This window comes from Diceros bicornis, chromosome 38 (genome assembly GCF_020826845.1).
Source record: "Diceros bicornis minor isolate mBicDic1 chromosome 38, mDicBic1.mat.cur, whole genome shotgun sequence".
NCBI classification, from domain to species: domain Eukaryota; kingdom Metazoa; phylum Chordata; class Mammalia; order Perissodactyla; family Rhinocerotidae; genus Diceros; species Diceros bicornis.
In genome coordinates, this window is record NC_080777.1 from 29,180,589 (window position 1) to 29,201,257 (window position 20,669).

Sequence of the window (20,669 nt, forward strand, 5' to 3'; positions counted from 1 at the left end):
CTACTTTTTACAACCATCTTGGTAAAACACATGCATTTGTTGGGGGCTACTTGCACTTTATATTATTAGTGTTGGGCCAAAATTAAAATTCCAAAGGTATTTCTTTAGATTATTAGATCTTCTGATGATGTATTTCTGATTGTTGGATTGGTTGGTGTCCTGAGAGGAAGGCATTTTAGACAGTGCCATGCCCCAGGAAAATGTTTTGTTTAAACAGTTTACTAATGTTATTTTCTCTCTTTTTTTTCAAGTCGCTCGTTTTGCTTCTAATAATCCTTTTGATTCTAAAGTAGGATGCCCAGTTAAATTTGAATTTCGGATAAACCACAGATAATTTTTTGGTATAAGTTGCATGAGTATCTCCTGTTTTCATTTGCTTAATCTGACAACCCTACTTTAAAATCTCTAAAGTTTATAGCCAATGGCATTAAGTCCAACATTCGTTCTCTTAAAGACTTTGTGCAAAGTATTATGGTAAAATGAATACTGGACTTAAAGTAGATTAGTTCTGCCACTAACTAGCTTCATGACCTTTACAAAGGCACTTGACCTCTCTAGGCCTCATTTTTTTAATCTGTAAAAGTTAAAAAGTTGGATTAAATGGGTCCTAAATTCTATGACTAAAACGATTCTCAAATCTTCCCTTCTCAATATTTTACTAATCGTTAAGGGACTCAAAAGAAAAGGTTAGCGAAAATACTAAGTAGCTGGTTATCATAAATTTTTCCCATATATGTATTACTAGTAGATTTATGGTAACGGTGGGAGTCAGGTATCTAAGACGGCCTTCTAGAGGATGTGGGACTTGAACAGGGCCTTAGTAGGTTTTATGATACTTGCAAAGGAGGGCAGTAGGTCATAGGGAATAACATAAGTGGAGACACTAAGTTGCAAGTAAATGGCACATTTGGGAATTAGTGAGTAGACCATTTGGATTATTTTTGAAAGAGCTGTGAATTCATGGGTTTGTATTCTTAAGTTTATAATACTAACTATATAGAGTAAAGTTTGTATCTCACAATATTAAAGATACATGTCTATTCACTGTAACATTTGCCACTTTTAAAAGAGAAATATTTGTGAGGCATTTTACAGAGGGGTGGGAATTGGATGAATGAAGGAATTACCTTTGGAGAAAGGATACTCACTGAGCTTTAATTGCTTTTCATTTAGAGGTATAATCTCAAAATAGACTACACTTTCCCCAGTGAGACAGTAGGTGAACACTTAGACATCTTTGCTTGATTACCTCAGCCCATGTGAATTTCTACCTTGACCGAGGTTCCTTGGAAATTAAAAACTATAACCCACTTTTTTTTTTAAACTGCATTTCTTCGTACGGTACCTAAGATACTATTTGGGAAAAGGATTCTGAAGTCAGATATATTTGAGAAATGCTGCCTACTCTGTGTCCCTTTAAGAATGTTACAACCCATTTTAGTACATTAAAGGCCACCAGTTAAGAAGCCTGTCTAGCCGTTGCCCAAACATATATGATCTTTGAACTCGTTTATGAATGACATCTACTAACGTCCCATAGAATTAATGTTCTTTGGAGCATACATTGGGAAACATTGATTTATAACCTATAACTTTGTAATTGATCAAGTTGTCTATTTCATACACATGTAAATACATAAAACGAACATGTAGTGTTCTAATATAGTGTGTCATTCTCGGGTACATCATTTGGTTTGACTCTTAGATTTACTTTGGTTTCCTTTTTCATACTATTATTTCAGTTAAATAGTTGTGAAGACTTCATCTGCCTAAATTAGGTCATTTTTGAAGTATCTACCCCGAAGGTTCTGTTCTATAATTCCAGTTTATCCCTGTGTGGACTTCGATCACTGCTAATTCCTTTCGTGCTTTGTGCCTGTTGCTAACGTACTTTTCCTCTTTCATAGTCGTTTACTCGCCCTCACTGGTAAAACAGCACCCCCGTCTAGATTCATGTCCTGTTGGGTTAGCAACTCATTTAGCATAGTTAAATGAGGAACTTGGCATTTTAAACATTTTTTAAATTCAGAGATGATACCATGATTTTTTTCCTCCAAGCAATATTTTATAAAGATGGTTTGGCCTGAAGAGACTTCCCTGTTAGTAGCTGTCCTAGTACCATGATATTCGTCTTTACCAGAGAGTAAAAAGTTAGGTGTCTCCAACAGCTTTGTAGTGGTGTGCATTTGGACACAAGACTCTACAAAGGTTTGGATTGGTGTAGACTTAGTATAACTTTTTAAAAACATTTATTTTGAAATATTTCAGACTTAAGAAAAGTTGCAAGAATAGTAAAAAGAACTCTATATACTCTTTATCCAGAATCATCAATTTAACATTTTGCCACCTTTGCTTTCTTTCTCTCTCTCTCTCTATGTATGTATATATATTTATACACACACATATATTACACAAACACATATGTGTAAATTTTTCTGAAACATTTAAAAGAGGGTTGCGTACATTATATCCCTTAACCGCTTAATGTTTCAATGTACATTTCCTAAGAACAAGGCTGTTCGTTTACAGAGCCACAGTCCAGGTGATGTAATGTCAGTGTAATACTTTGATCAGACTTGCAGCCTGTATTCTGATTTTGTCAGTTGTTCCAGTTGTACTTTATAATATTGTTTTTTCCAGTACAAGATCCAATCTAAGATCATGTAATATATTTAGTTATCATATGTCTGGTCATCTTTAAACTGGAACAGTTCCTTAGCTTTTCTTTTTTTTATGGCCTTGACATTTTTGAAGAATCCAGGTTATTTTCTTAGAATATCCCTCAACTTGGGTTTTTCTGATATTTTCTCATAATGAGATAAAAGTTGTGCTTTTTAGACTGGAACACTGTTTAAAGTGTGTCCTTCTCACAGTATTATGTCCATTTGCCCCTACTAGATGCTGTTCATCTTGATCGGTTGGTTATGATATTGTCCGGTTTCTTGAGTGCATGGTTATTATTTTTCCTTTTGTAAGAAGTGATTTGAGAGGATATACTTTGAGACTGTAAATATCCTGTCCCTTTTCAGCATTTCCCGTAACCCTAACTTTTTGAAGCATAAGTTTATAAGCATGAATAGTGTAGATACTTATTTGTTCTTTTAGTACATTTACTTTTTTTAGTCATATTTCCTTCACATAACCAATCTGTATGGTTTTCCTTTCTCCTCTAATAGGATTGCTATCACGAATTTAGATCAATGGAGAGGCAGGAGGAAGGCCAGAGCAGTCTGAATTAGTAAAAAGTCCTATTGAGTATTTTATAAGAAATATAGAATAATTTGAACCATTAGAGACTCCTTTGCACGTCTCCTGTTTTGAACAGTCCACAATAATTTCTTGTTATCATCAGTTTCTATATAATGGATTTTTCTAGTCTTGAAAACAAGACAACTTGTATTTGAATTTTCTGTTATTCATTGGGAACCCTGACCCATTCTCAGTAGCTTCCTGCTCTTTGCTTCTGCCCCTGCCCTTTTTATGGCTATTATAACTGCAGCTGCCAACAACTTCTGGATAAATGAGAGATTCAAATATAACAAAAGTATTAGGGTTATGCTTCCTGATGCAATAAGAACAGTTTATTTAAAATGTCACCTCTTTGGAGGAAGCTGGTATTTTTCTGATTCTTGAGGTGACGTTTTTCTGGTTCTTGAAATTCTTGAAAATACTTTAAATTATTTTTCCAAATAATCTTATTTTTACCATTAATTTAGTAGGAAAACTTTCTACATAAAAATTGAATATCAGTTTTAACTCAGTCCCCATTAGTTTGGTTCACTTCAACAAATATTTATTCAAGGCTACTGCAAATTGTGCTAAGAAATACAAACATAAACAATCACAAATTATTAATTTATATTATCTGAAATTATGAGTTTATTCATCTTTTTAAAGAAGTAAAATTATATTCTTTGGGACACCTCTAGATAGTAAAATTAATAATTATTATGTAAGTAGCTACTTGCTTTAGAAACTGTAAAAATCTTAACTGTTAAGAATTGCCAACTAGTTTTTTTCCCCCATTAATTAAAAGAAATTATATAGTTGAAAGAAATGATCATCTTATTCAAGTCTGCGTTTCTCTTTGCTTTATCTGTGCGCTATTGATGCAATCTTTCTTCTTTTCCATTCAGGAAGAATACTGCCTTATCAGACTTGGTCTACTAATGTCTAAGAATTACAATGATTGCAAATCCAGCCCTAGAAACTTTCTACTTCCCTATCTTTTGTGATGTAGATTTATTTTTTAATATGATGTGTGATTCCAGAACTCGGAAATAAAATTCTTTGCTGCCAAAGTACACAACATATCCTGAGTATCCTAAATGAATTTCAGTACTGGGAGAGGAGATGAGGGGAGGAGAAGGTGGTGGTCTTTATCCTCATGAGCCTGTATATTTTAAACTAAAGTATTAATTAACATTTTAAAAAATGTTATGAGAACTATAAACTTGGAACTCCACTATCAGCTTTACTGTCACTTGTTAATCGAAAATCATTCTGATGAATTTTCCCTTTGCCTTTTGCTTTCCCTTTTTTTCCGCTGCTTCCTCTGAAGTCTCCTTCCAAATGGTTTTGGAAACTGGTTCCAGTAAGTTTGCCCAGCTACTTCAATTTGCTCTCCAGAATTGTAATTGTAGAATGGTATTATGTATGTCTTGCTGGTATAGTCATTTCATATAATTCTGTTAGTCACTGCATAGAGATTGGATTTTAAGGTATTGATCATAATGTAAAATAAAAAGATAAAATCTAGCCAAAGTTTGGATTAGAATCTTTAAAAATAGTTTAAAGTGTAAGCACCTTTTTGCTAGTTTTGTCAATATTCAGAGACCATCAGAAACTAGGTAAAAAAAGAAGTATGGATGTAGATTATCATTAGTTTTAATAACTTTACTAAAAGTTAATATGAATTGCATGTATAAATTACTTGTATTTTAAATTATCTTTTTGAAAGAATCATTTCCTTTTCAGCTTGAATTGTAGGGAACACTTTGTGTGTGACAGAAAAGCGACAGATTCTCCATATCCTTACGACTTTAAGGGTTGATCTTTCAGGATTAAATCTGGGGGGTTAGACCACTTCAGAGGTATTTTACACCCTCAGAAATAAAAATATAATTTAGACAGACTCGATAATATTGAAAGATAGACAATATGATGCCCCTTTTAAATGCCAAATTTCTCAATTTATTGTGGAAAGAACAGGGGATATTTTCATGCAACAAGTTTGTAAAGCATATAGCATGTTCAAATATGCTCTATAGCATATTTGCTATAGAAGTTATAGAAAGACTCTATAACTTTCATGAACTGCAAATGAACTTTCTGGGAGATGTATGTGACTTCAAGATTAAAAGTTGAATTTACCTGATACATCTTTTAGGGTATAATCTTCAGGAAAATGTTTTGGCCTGCCACTCGTAAATCTCTGATTGTCTATTCTAAACCATAGGCATTTATTGCTAAAGCGTTATAAAAGCTGTGTGTGGATGTATGTGTGCCTTGTATGGAAGTGCTACTTGGCAGAGAGCAGTGTAGAACAAATCACACAATTCAGTTCTTTGTTCCATGACCCTGGGTGCTCAGCTTAGTTCAGTTCAGGTTGTAGGCTGAAAACAAGCTAGCCCTAGAGATCTGGGATGTTAGGGACTGAGTCCAGCCAATTTAGAGGATTTCCAAGAAGGGAGACTGTTTTGTTTCTAGCTGGCCAAAGAAAGGAGTATAAGGATCTGGAACAGTGCTTACCAAATGAGAGAAAGGTAGCTTAAGGCTAGAAGATGCTACTGGTTGATTTGTTTTTTCTTTCTCTCCTCTCACCTCTTCTCTCCTCTTTTTTCATGGTTGATTTTTAAACTGTCTGCTAGCAGCAAAGTGAGGAAGTTTTCTAAGGCTTATGTAAACATCAGTAATCAAAGAATTTGTATAGTGCATGTATGTCATGTGTTTTCTGAATATAGGTGCTCTATGAGTCTGGAACATACAGTTAAATACAGATGTCTAGCCTGCACTGATTAATAAGAACAAGCTCCTCTGAAAATCTTCAAGAGGAAAAAATGTTCCATGAATCTTGTTCTTAGGTAGCCAGTGAGAGAGAAATAGGAATAGATATCTCGTTCTTCATTAGTGCATATGCTTTTCTGAGGGATAGCATTTTTTTTTTTCCCCTAAAGCCCCAGTAGATAGTGGTATGTCATAGCTGCACATCCTTCTAGTCGCTGTATGTGGGACGTGGCCTTAGCATGGCCAGACAAGCAGTGCGTCTGTTCGCGCATGGGATCCGAACCCGGGTTGCCAGCAGCAGAGCACACGCACTTAACCGCTAAGCCCTGGGGCCGGCCCTGAGGGATAGCATTTAAAGGAACTCTAACTTCACCACTGAACGTTAAATTTTCTCTTTCAGTAAATTGTTTTTATATTTTTATTCTCACAAAAGTATTTTATTTCATAATTACATTTTAATTATAATGTATGGAGATGACCAATTTAGATGGAGTTAGAAGAAAAATTAGTTTGATTACTTTTTTAAAAAAACTATTTAAATATCAGTAACCAATATAATCATATATTTTGCTAATAAAATACTTCAGTATGCATCTTCATTAAGTCAGCATTATTTTTTCTTCGCCTCAGGAGAGCTGCTAGCTAATACCAGCTTCCCTTTAGTGAGTGCTTCCTATGTGCCCAGCAGTGTGCACAGCACTTCATGTCTTTCATCTTAAGTCATCCTCCAGTGGTTCTGTGAAGTAGGTGCTATTATTATCCCCATTTTACAGATGGGGAAACTGAGAAATGAGAGTTTAAGTAACTTGTCCAAGATCACAGAGCTAAAAAGTGGCAGAACTAGGATTTGAACCTAGATAATCTGATTCAAGGGCTTGTTCTCTTAACCACTGAGTTTTACAGCATGTCTCAAAATTGTCTTACAAATTTGTATCTAGTCACACCAAGCAGTCTTTAAAAAATAAAGGTTTCTTCTGTTTTTCTGAGGGGGAGGAGAAACCCTTAATCTTGCTCTGTTATTGGTTAATGAAACCTCAATTGGGAGGGTTTTTTTCTGTTTCAGAGTTGTTCAAGTTTGTGTTAGCGTAACATTCAAATGATAAGCCAGAGTATCTTGGTGATATTATTGCAGTTTCTCAGAGTGATTTTTTTTTTTAACATCTGTTGCCAGTCCTCTTTTTGCTGAGGAAGATTGGCCCTGGGCTAACATCCATGCCCATCTTCCTCTACTTTATATGGGACGCCGCCACAGCATGGCTGGATAAGCGGTGTGTAGGTCCATGCCTGGGATCCGAACCGGCGAACCCTGGGCTGCCGAAGTGGAGGGCGAGAACTTAACCACTATACCACCGGTCTGGCCCATCAAAGTGATGTTTTTTATCGCCAAATTTCCTTTAAGAATGGTGTCATATTCTTCTCCCTCCTCCCTGATTTTGATAACTCTTGTAATTCTTTCTCCTCAAGTAGTACTCTTGTGCTTTTCTTGTAAGAACTTTGAGTCTTTCCATAGAAGAACTTGTGGTCTCAATTAAGTCTAACATCGAAGTAAATGAATTTTATTATCTACAGAAGAGCAGAACTGATGATTTGGATGCAAAGTTCCAAATCCATTTTGTGATGTTTTTATATTTAAATATTTAGGCTAAATGTCATTACATGTAAATTAGCAATATAAAATATTATATTAAGTACTTAGCTTGGAAACTATAGTGCTATTGCTCCATATTTAACCTTGGTAAAGTAATGTCTAGTACAGTAGTCCCTCCTTATGCACAGGGGATACGTTCCAAGACACCCATTGGATGCCTGAAACTGCAGATAGTACTAGACTCTATATATACTATGTTTTTTCCTATACATACCTGTGATAAAGTTTAATTTATAAATTAGGCACAGTAAGAGATTAATGACAATAAAATAAAATAGAATAATTATAACAATATACTGTAATAAAAGTTATGTGAATGTGGTCTCTGTCTCAGAATATCTTATTGTACTGTACTCACACTTCTTGGGATGATGTGAGATGATACGATGCCTCCATGATGAGAAGAAGTGAATGACGTAGGCATTGGGGCTTAGCGTTAGGCTGCTATCGACCTTCTGACTGTATGTCAGAGGAGGATCGTCGAGCATGATGTTGTCGATAGTTGGATGTCAGGAGCGGGTGATGTCTGTGGTTGACTGTGGTTAACTGAAACCCTGGATAAGGGGGGAACTAATGTATTATTTAGAAAAGAAGGATGTTGGTGAGTAGTTCTCATTTCTCTTGGCTTATATTTTATTACTGATACGTTACAATCTACAATACTGGTGTTTTCTGTATGTTGTTTAATACTTACTTATTTTCATCTCTTTTTTTATATTGTAGGCTCGTTATAGGAAAGAGCAGACATTGCTGAAGCAACTGCCTTGCATTCCCTTGGTAGAAAATTTGTTGAAAGATGGTACAGATGGCTGTGCTTTAGCTGCCCTTATTCATTTTTACTGTCCTGGTGTTGTCAGATTAGAGGGTAAGTGTTCCAGTGAGATATTTCTGAACTATAGGTGGTAAGAAATATTTAAGACAACAATATTTAATAAGTAATAAAGGCTTTTTTAAAAAGAACATTTACGTATAATCCTGAGGAAGAGAGTTGAGTAAAGTAGTGCTTGGTTTCTGAGTCTTTCTGTGTAATGACTGCTGTATTTATATGTGTATGTGTGTTAAACAGATTCCATGTAATTGTGTATTTGTATTAAGTCACTAATAATGAAATGGATATTATCGAAATTAACCCAAAGTCACCACCTTCCTCTTTTGCTATTTGAAGATATTTGTTTGAAAGAAACCATGTCTTTGGCTGATAGCCTGTATAATCTGCAGCTGATTCAAGAATTTTGCCAAGAATATTTGAACCAGTGTTGCCATTTCACCCTGGAAGATATGCTCTATGCTGCTTCATCCATAAAGGTAAATTAAATAATTCTTTTTTCCTTTGCTCTGTTTGTTTGTTGAAAAAACATGTAACTAGATGTATAAATGGCCTAGCCACTTTAAGCTTACAAATTAACTGTAATATCAGTCAAAAGAGCTTTTGAAAAAACAGCTTTTGTTTGATTTTTCTGCTTATTTTTTGTTTTTTGTTTTTTGGTGAGGAAGATTAGCCCTGAGCTAACATCTGTGCCAGTCTTCCTCTGTTTTGTGGGACGCTGCCACAGCATAGATTAAATGTTTCTGGATCTTAGATAAATGCTAACATAGTATAGTGGGAGCATAAAGGAAGTAGTGGTCACTTTTCAACATTCAGCAGGGCAGGGGAATACATCTGGGGAAAAGGAATCCTTCAGGTCTCAGAACTTGACAAAACCTAGGGAAAGAAGGGAAGGAAATAGTCTGGAAATGAACTTTTTAAAAAGGAATTCAATTTTATTAGTGATTACATGTGTCCTTTGCTGCAGACGATCACACACTGCCTGTTAGCTTTAGGCCAGTGTTTACTGCCATTCTTTCAAGAAATATTTCTTGAGCACCTGTTAGTGTTCTAGGTGGTTGGGATAAATCAGTGAACACAAAAAGATCCCTGTCCCTTTAGAACTGACTTTCCGCTGGTGAAGACAGACATGTGTCACAGGAATAACTGCTTCTGAGGTGCCAGTTAAAAAGCAGCTGCTCGGGGGCCGGCCCCGTGGCTTAGCGGTTAAGTGTGCACGCTCCGCTACTGGTGGCCCGGGTTCGGATTCCGGGCACGCACCGAGGCACCGCTTCTCCGGCCATGCTGAGGCCACATCCCACATACAGCAACTAGAAGGATGTGCGACTATGACATACAACTATCTACTGGGGCTTTGGGGGAAAAAGAAAAAAAAAAAAAAGGGAGGAGGATTGGCAATAGATGTTAGCTCAGAGCTGGTCTTCCTCAGCAAAAAGAGGAGGATTAGCATGGATGTTAGCTCAGGGCTGATCTTCCTCACAAAAACAAACAAACAAACAAATCACAGATTTTATTGACTGCTTAAAATAATATGTATTTGTATATAAATGTTTGAATATTCTGGGAATTTATAGTTAAAAGCAAATGCTGAAAGTAGGAAACCTACCAAATTCTATTCCCTACTCTGCCGTATCCTCTGTAACACTCCAGACGCTTATGTTCAGCCACCTACATGACAAGTCCACTTCAATGTCTAATCAGCATCTCAGAGCTAATAGCTCATGACTCCTTCCACTATATTAAGTTTTCTCATTTTATTAAGTGGTACTGTCAGTTGCTGAAGACAAACCTGAGTCACTCTTGATTCTTCTCTTTCCTCACTTCCTACATACATGATAGATAGCTGTCTGGAACTATCAAATAAGAGATGAATATTTGAAAGTCACCAGCTTATATATGAGAAAACAGAGAGAGTGGATGACCTCTAAGAGAGTTTATAGAGCCTTGGGATTATAGTTAACAGGTAGTTCGAAGAAGGCAAGGCATTGGAAAACACCCGTATTTCCAATTATAATTTTGAAAACTGAAATTTAATATGAAGTAAGACCTCACTCATCAAATATTAATCAATTTGATAGTAACAATTTAATTAGATGCCAAACATCCAGACTTTAAAAAGCATGATTTATTTTATTTTATTTTTTATTTTTATTTATTTTTCCCCCAAAGCCCCAGTAGATAGTTGTATGTCATAGCTGCACATCCTTCTAGTTGCTGTATGTGGGACTCGGCCTCAGCATGGCCGGAGCAGCAGTGCGTTGGTGCGCGCCAGGGATCCGAACCCGGGCCACCAGTAGCGGAGCGTGCGCACTTAACTGCTAAGCCACCGGGCTGGCCCGGTGTGATTTATTTTAAATAATTATAAAAACAGATTTTGTATAGTGCTATTTTTTTAAACTTACCAAATGCCTACAATTAAAATAATTCTTCATGTTCATGTTTTTCAACTTTTATGATGTATGCATTTTAAAATACAAGTTTATAGTAGAAGTGTGCTTTTGAGGACCCTCTTAATCCTTTCTTTTAATTTTAAGTCATTTTAAAAATTATTCACATTTTCAAATAAAAATAATAAAAGTCAAATGACATTATTGACTTATCCTTATTAATAACTTTTCAAAATTAAGTAGATACATCAAATTGTATGAATAACGTTTTTGTACATTTCAAAATTATTAAGAATTAGCCATAACAGTCTAGAGTCTTGGTCTTGTTTAGTGCCTGGATTGCTGTTGAGTTTAGCGTTAGCAAGCGTATAGGTATAAGATTTTTAGCTAGACACCTGATTACATTTTTTTCTTTTTGTGAGGAAGATCGGCCCTGAGCTAACATCTGCCAATCCTCCTCTTTTTGCTGAGGAAGACTGGCCCTGGGCTAACATCCGTGCCCATCTTCCTCTACTTTATATGGGACGCCGCCACAGCACGGCTTGACAAGTGGTGCGTCAGTGTGTGCCTGGGATCCAAACCGGCGAACCCCAGGCCACCGCAGCGGAACGCGTGCACCCAACCGCTTGCACCACCGGGCCGGCCCCAGCCTGATTACATTTTGAAGAAATTTCCGGGGATCTGGAAAGAACTTAATTATTTTTTTTTAAATGATAACGACTTCAGAATGTCAGAGGCGAAGTTGTTAATATTGACTTTGAAAGAAGAGGGCCTTATACCTTATCTCAAAGTTCTACACAGAGATATTAATGCCTGCCAGATCAACTGGACTAGCATTCTGGAACTAGACAGCAAATCAGCAAAGAGGTTTTAAATAGTTGTTATAAATTTTACCTACAAGCATTAATATTCTGTCCTACATTTAATAGCCTAGAGTAGATATACTGCAGTGATGAATGAGTGAGATTTAAACCTATATTTTAGTAAGTAGAACAGAATAAAATTCTATTTATCATTACTTTTTGGTCTAGTTTCACTAATTTTTCTTAACTCTCTTCTATATAGAGTAATTATTTGGTGTTCATGGCAGAACTCTTCTGGTGGTTTGAAGTTGTGAAGCCGTCGTTTGTACAGCCCCGTGTTGTTTGTCCACAGGGAGGTAAACAGTCTTAAATTTTGTGTTTTCTTATAAACAAACAAAATGGAAAGTTTATATACCTCACCTGGTTATTCTTTTAGAGGGAAGCCTATTATTGTTTCATATTCCAGCTGTTAGCCTTGATAACTTTTGAATATTTTAAATTTAAAGCCACTAAATTCTCTGTGAGAGACACATGATGTAGGAGAGAGAAAGAAAATGGAGAGAATGGCTCTGAATTTGAAGCCTTCTATTGTGGAACTTTGAGCTTTAACTGTTTACCCATTTCTTCTCTTTGCATCTTTTACCCTTACCCCTAGCTTTTATTCTGTATTAAATTCGGAGTTTTTTAACATTGTTACCCAGAATCCTGAAATTACAGCGTGGTTTTAATCTATAATTTGAATTTGCCATTAAACCATAAAAAGGTTTGTATATGTATTTTTATTTTTATTTATTTATTTTTTCCCCCAAAGCTCCAGTAGATAGTTGTATGTCATAGCTGCACATCCTTCTAGTTGCTGTATGTGGGACGCGGCCTCAGCATGGCCGGAGAAGCGGTGCGTCCCTGCGCGCCTGGGATCCGAACCCGGGCCACCAGCAGCGGAGCGTGCGCAGTTAACCGCTAAGCCACGGGGCTGGCCCTGTATATGTATTTTTAAACCTAGTAGGTTTTGTGATTATTACAGTAGCATGATCTGTTGATTGCACATAAGAAAACTAATAAGAAATAAAGGGATAATTATAAAGATCCCTAGAAATAAAGAACAAAAAATCTTCCTGCACTTTCTCTAAAGCAAAACAAATTTTTCATTGGCTTCCATTATAAAACCAGAGGTTTATTTCTACAGGGAAAATATGATCCTGTATTATAAATTTAGCCCCACTAAAGAACTTTGTTCCAGCATAACTATGAACTATGGGACCAGTTCTTTCTGCTACCAGTGGCTGTCTTGCCCAACACAAAACAGAATTATTGTGCATCCCAACTACTTAGCTGCTTTCCTTGGCTCTAAATTTTGGTATTTTTCTCACCACTACTATTATTTATCCCCATCCCTACCACCTCCCCCCAAAAAACATTAAAGAGAAAGAAAGAGATCAAGAAGGAGGAAAAAATACGTAATCAGGGGGAGGCATATCACTCTAGTGAGTAGAATGAGCTATTTCAGGCAGCCCACTCCATCTCAGTCAAAATTCTGTGAAATGGGCAATAATGAATATTTAATCTGTTCCATCTCTAAGCTGCTTAAGGCAGATTCTGAATATTGAGCTATTATGTAACAAAGAATACCTATAAAGAAATTGAAATCCTTCCCTAAGGCCATTAAGTAAAGTCAGATGTCTTTAGTAATTATCATAACCAATATTTGTACAACTTTTCACAATTAATGTAGAATTTTCACATACATTGCTTTCTATGATTTCATTTGTGAAGCCCGCTATTCAAAATATTCAATAGCTGTTATGTTTGTTCTCAAAGGCCAAAAGTAATTTAGAATCTTCTTCCAGAGTTATTTACAAAAATGTAAACTATACCAGTGGGTTTAATTATTAACCAATGAAATTCTTTCTCTTTTTTTAATTGATTACCAAAATACCAACTGTCTCATAAAGAAGCAAAAAATGACCACATGTAACTAAAGTTCTATGAAAGCTTTAGCACAGTTAGACACTCAGATTTATTTTTATCTTAAATATCTGTATTTTATGTTAGGCTTTTTTCCCCCCAATTAGCCTTAATCAAGTGAATTTTTTTAAACCAGAACACTTCAAGAAGAGTTTAAAGAAAATTTTACCTTTTTTTTTTTGGTCATTTTTTTTATTAGTGTCATAATAGTTTATAACATTGTGAGATTCCAGTTGTACATTATTATTTGTCAGTCACCATATGTACCTCTTCACCCCTTGTGCCCACCCCCCAACTCCCTTCCCACTGGTCACCACCAAACTGTTCTCTCTGTCCATGTGTTAGTTTATATTCCACGAGTGAAGTCATACAGTGTTTGTCTTTCTCTGTCTGACTTATTTCACTTAACATAATACCTTCCAGGTCTGTCCATGTTGTTGCAAATGGGACGATTTTGTCTTTTTTTATGGCTGAGTAGTATTCCATTGTATATATATGACATCTTTATCAAATGAAAATTTTACCTTTTGAAAATTAAGTTTAAGAAGAAAACTTTATGCCATGATTTCTCTATAAGTAATAAAGGACAATGAGATTAAATTTAACCATTTGTGGTCCAGAATTCTTGAAATAATGTGGGAATCATGCTAAATATGTAATTTTAAGGTTTTTATCTTTTTTTGTAGCTGAACCTGTGAATGATATGCCTTCAATTCCTGTCTTGAATGCTGCCAAAAGAAATGTCTTGGACAGTTCATGTAGTTCTGACTTCACTTCAAGGTAGATTGCTGAATGCTTCATTTTCACTATTTCCGTTCTATTTACTAATGAAATCAAAAAAAAATTTATTACATTAGAGTTTTTAAAATTTCAGTTGGACTTTGAACTAAATAAGTTTTAATTAGCTTGCCCTATTAAAGCCTGTTTTAACTTAAATGTAATTGAAATTTACACTGAAATGAATGTTTTATAAGTAGGCATTTATGAATCACACTGAAAAGTGGGAGAATATATTCTAAGGTCCAAATAACCAGCCTAAAAACAAGCTTTTGCTGCATAACTTGTTTATAATTGAGAACTGCTTAAATGATAGGTGGACTGTTAGGCCTCAGGGGGAAATTTTTAAGTTCTATTTGGATTTTTCAATGTTTTAATGATTTTTTAATCTTTGAGGCAGTTTTCCTTACTGTTTTTTTTGCTGGTTACTGTAGCTATTGAGAGATCACAGTAGAATATTTATTGTAATATTGAATCTTTAGCTATTGCTTTAGTTGTTAATATCAGGAACTGAATTGAAAGCAAAGCAAAAATTTAATATCAGGATAATCCTGACTTCTCACCCAAGTATATGATAGAGACTTTAGTTTGTTTAAAAATGTTTTTAAGGGCTAGCCCCCATAGCCTAGTTGTTAAGTTAAGTTCAGCACGCTCTGTGTCCACAGCCTGGGTTTGGTTCCCAGTCACCAGCCTATACCAGTCGCCTGTCAGTGGCCCTGCTGTGGCGACAGCTCACATATGAAATAGAGGAAGATTGGCAACAGATGTTAGCTCAGGGCGAATCTTCCTCAGCCAGGAAAAAAAAAAATGCTTTTAACCAGCTCCTGTAAGCAGCTTTTGATGTGTATTTATTAGAACCTAAAATTAATTTATCTGATTTTTTTTTAAGTTTAAAATTGATGTATTTTGTGGTTTTTTAGAAATTCAAGCAGATTCATTAAAAATACATTTTAAAAATCATGAGTAAGAAATTGAAAGTACTTTATGAATTCTTGGCTTAACATAAAAATATGAACTTGTACTGAAGCTGTCACCCACTCCTCACATTTAAGAAGTTTCTCTCTCAAGTGCATGCTAATGAGTGTGAAACTGGAGCCTTGATGGAAGCCCTACAATACTCTTATTACTTCTGAACTTTCTTATGTCTATAAAGCATTTCCTGCAAAGTAAGAAAGCATTTTGCTTCCCTTGCTTTCTGATTTACTACTATGAATTTTCTTACTACTTCCATTAAGTTTTCTATTCCCTAACTATCCCTAATATTTACCACAAAGAGGTTAAGTTAGAATATTGCTCATCTAGGAGTTTCTCTGTATTTTTTCCCATGGGAAACCTTTTTCTACATATTATTTCCTCAATGCTTTCCTGGGTTGGTTACATAGTGACATTTCCTTCCTTGAAAATTTAGAAAACAGTATACTAGGTCGTAACTCTTGTTCTGTTAAATCTTTAAAATCTCTGAAACTTTCCACTTGAAGACTAGATTATTCCATAATTATTATTTCTAGGAACGTGAGTTGACAGTCTACATTTCTGACACTGGAAAATGTCTTAAGGTCCCCTGGAAGACTCATCTCTTTTCTGTCTGTCAGGCATCTCAGTGGCTACCTATTCCTGTTCTCCTAGCAGAAGAACTTTCTGTAACCCAGATGGGTTTCTAATTTCTTTCCTTGAAGAGTCATTGTGCAGCCATCATTCTAGCATCCTAGCAATCCTCTCATTTCTATATGTCTCCATATGGTCCACTGTAGCTCTCCCATTGTAGAACTTTTGAGGAAGGAGTCAAGAATTTCTGCTCTTCCTGGGAATAATGCAGTCCCATCTACAAATGTTATTCCACCTAAATAATGATCTTATGAGAAAAAGAAAACCAAAGGAAGAAGGGCAAAGCAGAAGACATTTCTAGCAGCTACTCCACACGCTGGGCTACTAGCCTGTTCAGCAGTTACACCAGATCAAAATCCTCTGTGCAAATGTGAAAATGAGACAATTAATAGGAATTTACAACACTTTAGCCATTATTTGGGGGAGAAGAAAAGAGTAAATATATTTTAATTACTAACATGCATGTATTCAGGATCACCCTGCTGTTGTAGATGTAAGGGAGAGTAGAAACTGGAAATGATTGTAGAGGGAGGGATAATAGAAACAAACGTGACACGGGAGCAGTGTGAGGATTCTCTGATAGTCCTAACAAACGATTACAAACAAAACTGAGAGAAAATGATGTGCACTTGAGGGGAAAAGACACTTGGAAGCAGATCAGCATTTGCTCTGGACAGAGAAGGGTGATGTCAGTTCTTCAGGTATTGTTGCTTTTGGAAAAGCTGTTTAATTAAGATTTCATTAAATAGAAGAATACACTATTGTTGTTTACGTTAGAATTCTGTGGTTGACTTGTTCATCTTCTCAGTTTACAGTAGCCAAAAGATAATGTGGTTTGAGAGCTACAGAAGTCACTGCACCTGTTCCCCAATGTATTCTCAACTGATTAGGGGTGGGGATGCTTAACTTCTTCACCTGACTACAAGATAGGCCATGGCAGACTTGAAACTTGGAAGAGAAAAATTAAATTCTGCTCAAATGTCACTATAATTTGAGAAATTGACTGTCTAATCCCCTGCATTAGTTGGAATAGGGTGGAATTAAATAAGAAGAAATAACAGGAAAGCTTCCTATCTTTGCAGGCATTGAGGTCTTCAAGGTGCAGCTCACCTTATGAGTCTTGACGTAACTGTCAGAGATGTACAGGTGTAGGTCCGTGAGCAGGGAGGCTGCCAGGGCCTTTTATAGGGTTTATCATACGTATCGTTCCTAGAGATTTTGGATTCAACCAAAATATTTCAAACTGATGACTGTCATTTGACTTCTTTATTTCTCAGTTTTTCTATTTGTAAACTGAAAATAATATGCCGTATTGTATCTTGCAAGGACAGTGAGAAGATGTATGTGAAATATTTCAGGAACTCGGGCTAAAAGACAGAATACATAGAGATACATATAATTATAGCCATTCTTTGGTTTAAACAATATAGTATGTTTTCTTAAATTTTTTTAAATTTAGGGTGGAGAGTCAGAGGTAACAGTGGTGTTTCTAATTTTGGCCATTCTATATAAAATCTATATTAAAGAGCTAAAACATAACATTTTAAAAATATTTTACATTGCAGTGGAGAAGGAGCTACTTTTACACACTCTCATCATCATTTGCCTTCTCGGCATTCAAGTCCCCAAGCTCATTCTTCAGCCTCAGGTAATATATTTAAAAAGCTCAGGAAATTATTGAGAATACATGTCAATAAACAAAAATATCCAGTCTTTTTTTCTGAAAAGTGTTATATCCACACTAAAAGGTTGATCTGTTTCTCTGTGCTTACTTTTCTTAATAAAATGATCTCTGTGTCTCCATATGTACCTACTTTTTAGTGCTAGTAATCAATCCTCAAATATGTGAAATCTGTTAAATTGCTTTAAGTTAAAATTTTTTACATGATTTAATGACTTTTTCTTTTTTGCATTTGAAGGAGGAATTAGAAGATCTTCATCTATGTCTTATGTTGATGGGTTCATAGGGACATGGCCCAAAGAGAAAAGGTAAACAAAGAGTATTATTTTTAGTATATTCACATTATCAAGAAATGCTAATTATCTTTCTCTCTGTCTCTCTTTAGTTGTTAGCCAAGTTGCAGTAGACTTTAATTAGTACCTATATTTGAAAGGGCAACAGGGTCAGATGATAGATCAAAGGGGCTAACTGTAAGAGGTAGCCTGATGCCCTAACCTTACCTCGAGGACAGTATGATTATGAGAAATGGGAAAAGAAAGGAAGTACAGTTTCAAATGTTTGTTGTTGTTCAATGATATAAATCATTTCTTTTCTGGGATTATTTAAGGATTTTCTCTTTAAATTTTTTTAGATCATCAGTACATGGAATTTCATTTGATATTTCTTTTGATAAAGAAAATACTGTACAGAGATCCACTCCAAACAGAGGAATCACTCGTTCTATTAGTAACGAAGGACTTACTCTGAACAACAATCGTGTTTCTAAAAACATTAGGAAAAATTTGTCCTTCAAGCCAGTAAATGGAGAAGAGGAAGAAGAAAACATTGAAGAAGAACTTAATATAGACTCTTACAGTGACTTTAAATCTTACATGCCCCTTAATACAAATGAACTAAATTCTAATGAGAATATTCACTACAAGCTTCCAAATGGAGCTTTACAAAATAGAGTACTTCTGGATGAGTTTGGCAATCAGATCGAGACACCAAGCATTGAAGAAGCATTGCAAATAATTCATGATACTGAAAAATCTCCCCATACACCTCAGCCAGACCAAATTGCTAATGGCTTCTTTCTTCATCGCCAGGAAATGAGTATCCTAAATTCAAATATCAAGCTAAATGAATCTAGTCCTGATAACATAACTGATACAAAAGGTGCCTTGAGTCCCATAACTGACAATACTGAAGTAGACACTGGAATTCATGTTCCTTCAGAAGATATTCCTGAAACTATGGATGAAGATTCTTCTTTGAGAGATTATACTGTAAGCTTAGACTCTGACATGGACGATGCATCCAAATTTCTTCAGGATTATGACATGCGAACCAGCAACCCCAGAGAAGCTTTGAGTCCTTGTCCAAGTACTGTGAGTACCAAGTCTCAACCAGGCAGCAGTGCCTCTTCTAGTTCTGGAGTAAAAATGACCAGCTTTGCTGAACAGAAGTTCAGGAAACTGAATCATACTGATGGAAAAAGTAGTGGAAGCAGTTCTCAAAAAACTACACCAGAGGGCTCTGAACTTAATATTCCTCATGTGGTTGCTTGGGCACACATTCCAGAAGAAACAGGCCTTCCACAAGGACGAGACACTACCCAGCTGTTGGCCTCTGAAATGGTGCATCTTAGGATGAAACTAGAAGAGAAGAGGCGGGCCATAGAAGCCCAGAAGAAGAAGATGGAAGCCGCTTTTACTAAACAGAGGCAGAAAATGGGCAGGACGGCATTTCTTACTGTAGTGAAAAAGAAAGGGGATGGCATTTCCCCTCTTCGAGAGGAAGCAGCTGGTGCAGAAGATGAGAAAATATATACTGATAGAGCAAAAGAAAAGGAATCCCAAAAAGCTAATGGGCAGAGGAGTAAGTCTCTGGCAGATATAAAAGAAGGCATGGAGAATCCTCAAGTCAAATGGCTAAAGTCTCCAACAGCACCCATTGATCCTGAGAAGCAGTGGAACCTGGCAAGCCCCTCAGAGGAAACTTTAAATGAAGGAGAGATTTTGGAATACACAAAATCCATTGAAAAGCTGAATTCATCTCTGCATTTTCTGCAACAAGAAATGCAGCGCTTGTCACTTCAGCAGGAGATGCTAATGCAGATGAGAGAGCATCAGTCTTGGGTGATTTCACCTCCCCAGCCCTCTCCCCAGAAACAGATCAGAGATTTTAAACCTTCTAGGCAGGCAGGCCTGTCATCAACCATTGTACCATTCTCGTCAGACTCCCCTCGTCCCACTCACCCATCTCCGCAGTCTACTAACAGGAAAAGCACATCTTTTTCTGTTAAAAATCAAAGGACTCCTAGGCCAAATGAACTAAAAATAACACCTTTGAATCGAACCTTGACACCCCCTCGGTCTGTGGATAGTCTTCCTCGGTTAAGGAGGTTTTCACCAAGTCAAGTTCCTATTCAGACTAGGTCATTTGTATGTTTTGGGGATGATGGAGAACCTCAGTTAAAGGAATCCAAACCTAAGGAAGAAGTTAAAAAGGAGGAATTGCAATCTAAAGGTGCTTTGGAACAGCTTGTACATAATCCAGAAGAAAAGGAGATGAAACCTTTTGAGTCAACAGTTTCTGAAGTCCTGTCACAGCCTATCACAGAGACTGTATGTCTGACCCCAAATGAGGACCAGTTGAATCAACCTGCAGAACCTCCTTCTAAACCCATTTTCCCACTTACGGCTCCTAAAAATGTTAATCTGATTGAAGTTTCCCTCTCAGATTTGAAACCTCCTGAAAAGGCTGATGTATCTGTTGAAAAATATGATGGGGAAAGTGATAGAGAACAGTTTGATGATGACCAGAAAGTATGCTGTGGATTCTTTTTTAAGGTAATACTAACCCTGCATAGTTTTCGACGTCTCTGTCGGATGGGGTTGGTTTTTCGTTGGCATGCTTGCTTCTTTCAGTAGCAAGCCCTTTTGTTACAAGTCTGCCGTTAATCCTAAAACAGGTTTTGGCGCTCCCC

The 20,669-nt window shown here is 36.2% G+C and overlaps 1 protein-coding gene across 4 annotated transcripts in view; it reads left to right on the forward strand.

Annotated features, from left to right (window-relative positions):
- CAMSAP2 (calmodulin regulated spectrin associated protein family member 2) overlaps window positions 1–20,669 on the forward strand; it is a 116,638-nt gene that overhangs the window by 84,518 nt on the left and 11,451 nt on the right. For all 4 annotated transcript variants that reach the window (XM_058533762.1, XM_058533763.1, XM_058533764.1 and 1 more), the window contains 7 exons: window positions 8,378–8,519; window positions 8,820–8,959; window positions 11,933–12,026; window positions 14,322–14,415; window positions 17,583–17,665; window positions 17,937–18,006; window positions 18,330–20,532. In XM_058533762.1, the coding sequence (XP_058389745.1) occupies window positions 8,378–8,519; window positions 8,820–8,959; window positions 11,933–12,026; window positions 14,322–14,415; window positions 17,583–17,665; window positions 17,937–18,006; window positions 18,330–20,532 (2,826 nt within the window). The remainder of the gene's footprint in view (window positions 1–8,377; window positions 8,520–8,819; window positions 8,960–11,932; window positions 12,027–14,321; window positions 14,416–17,582; window positions 17,666–17,936; window positions 18,007–18,329; window positions 20,533–20,669) is intronic.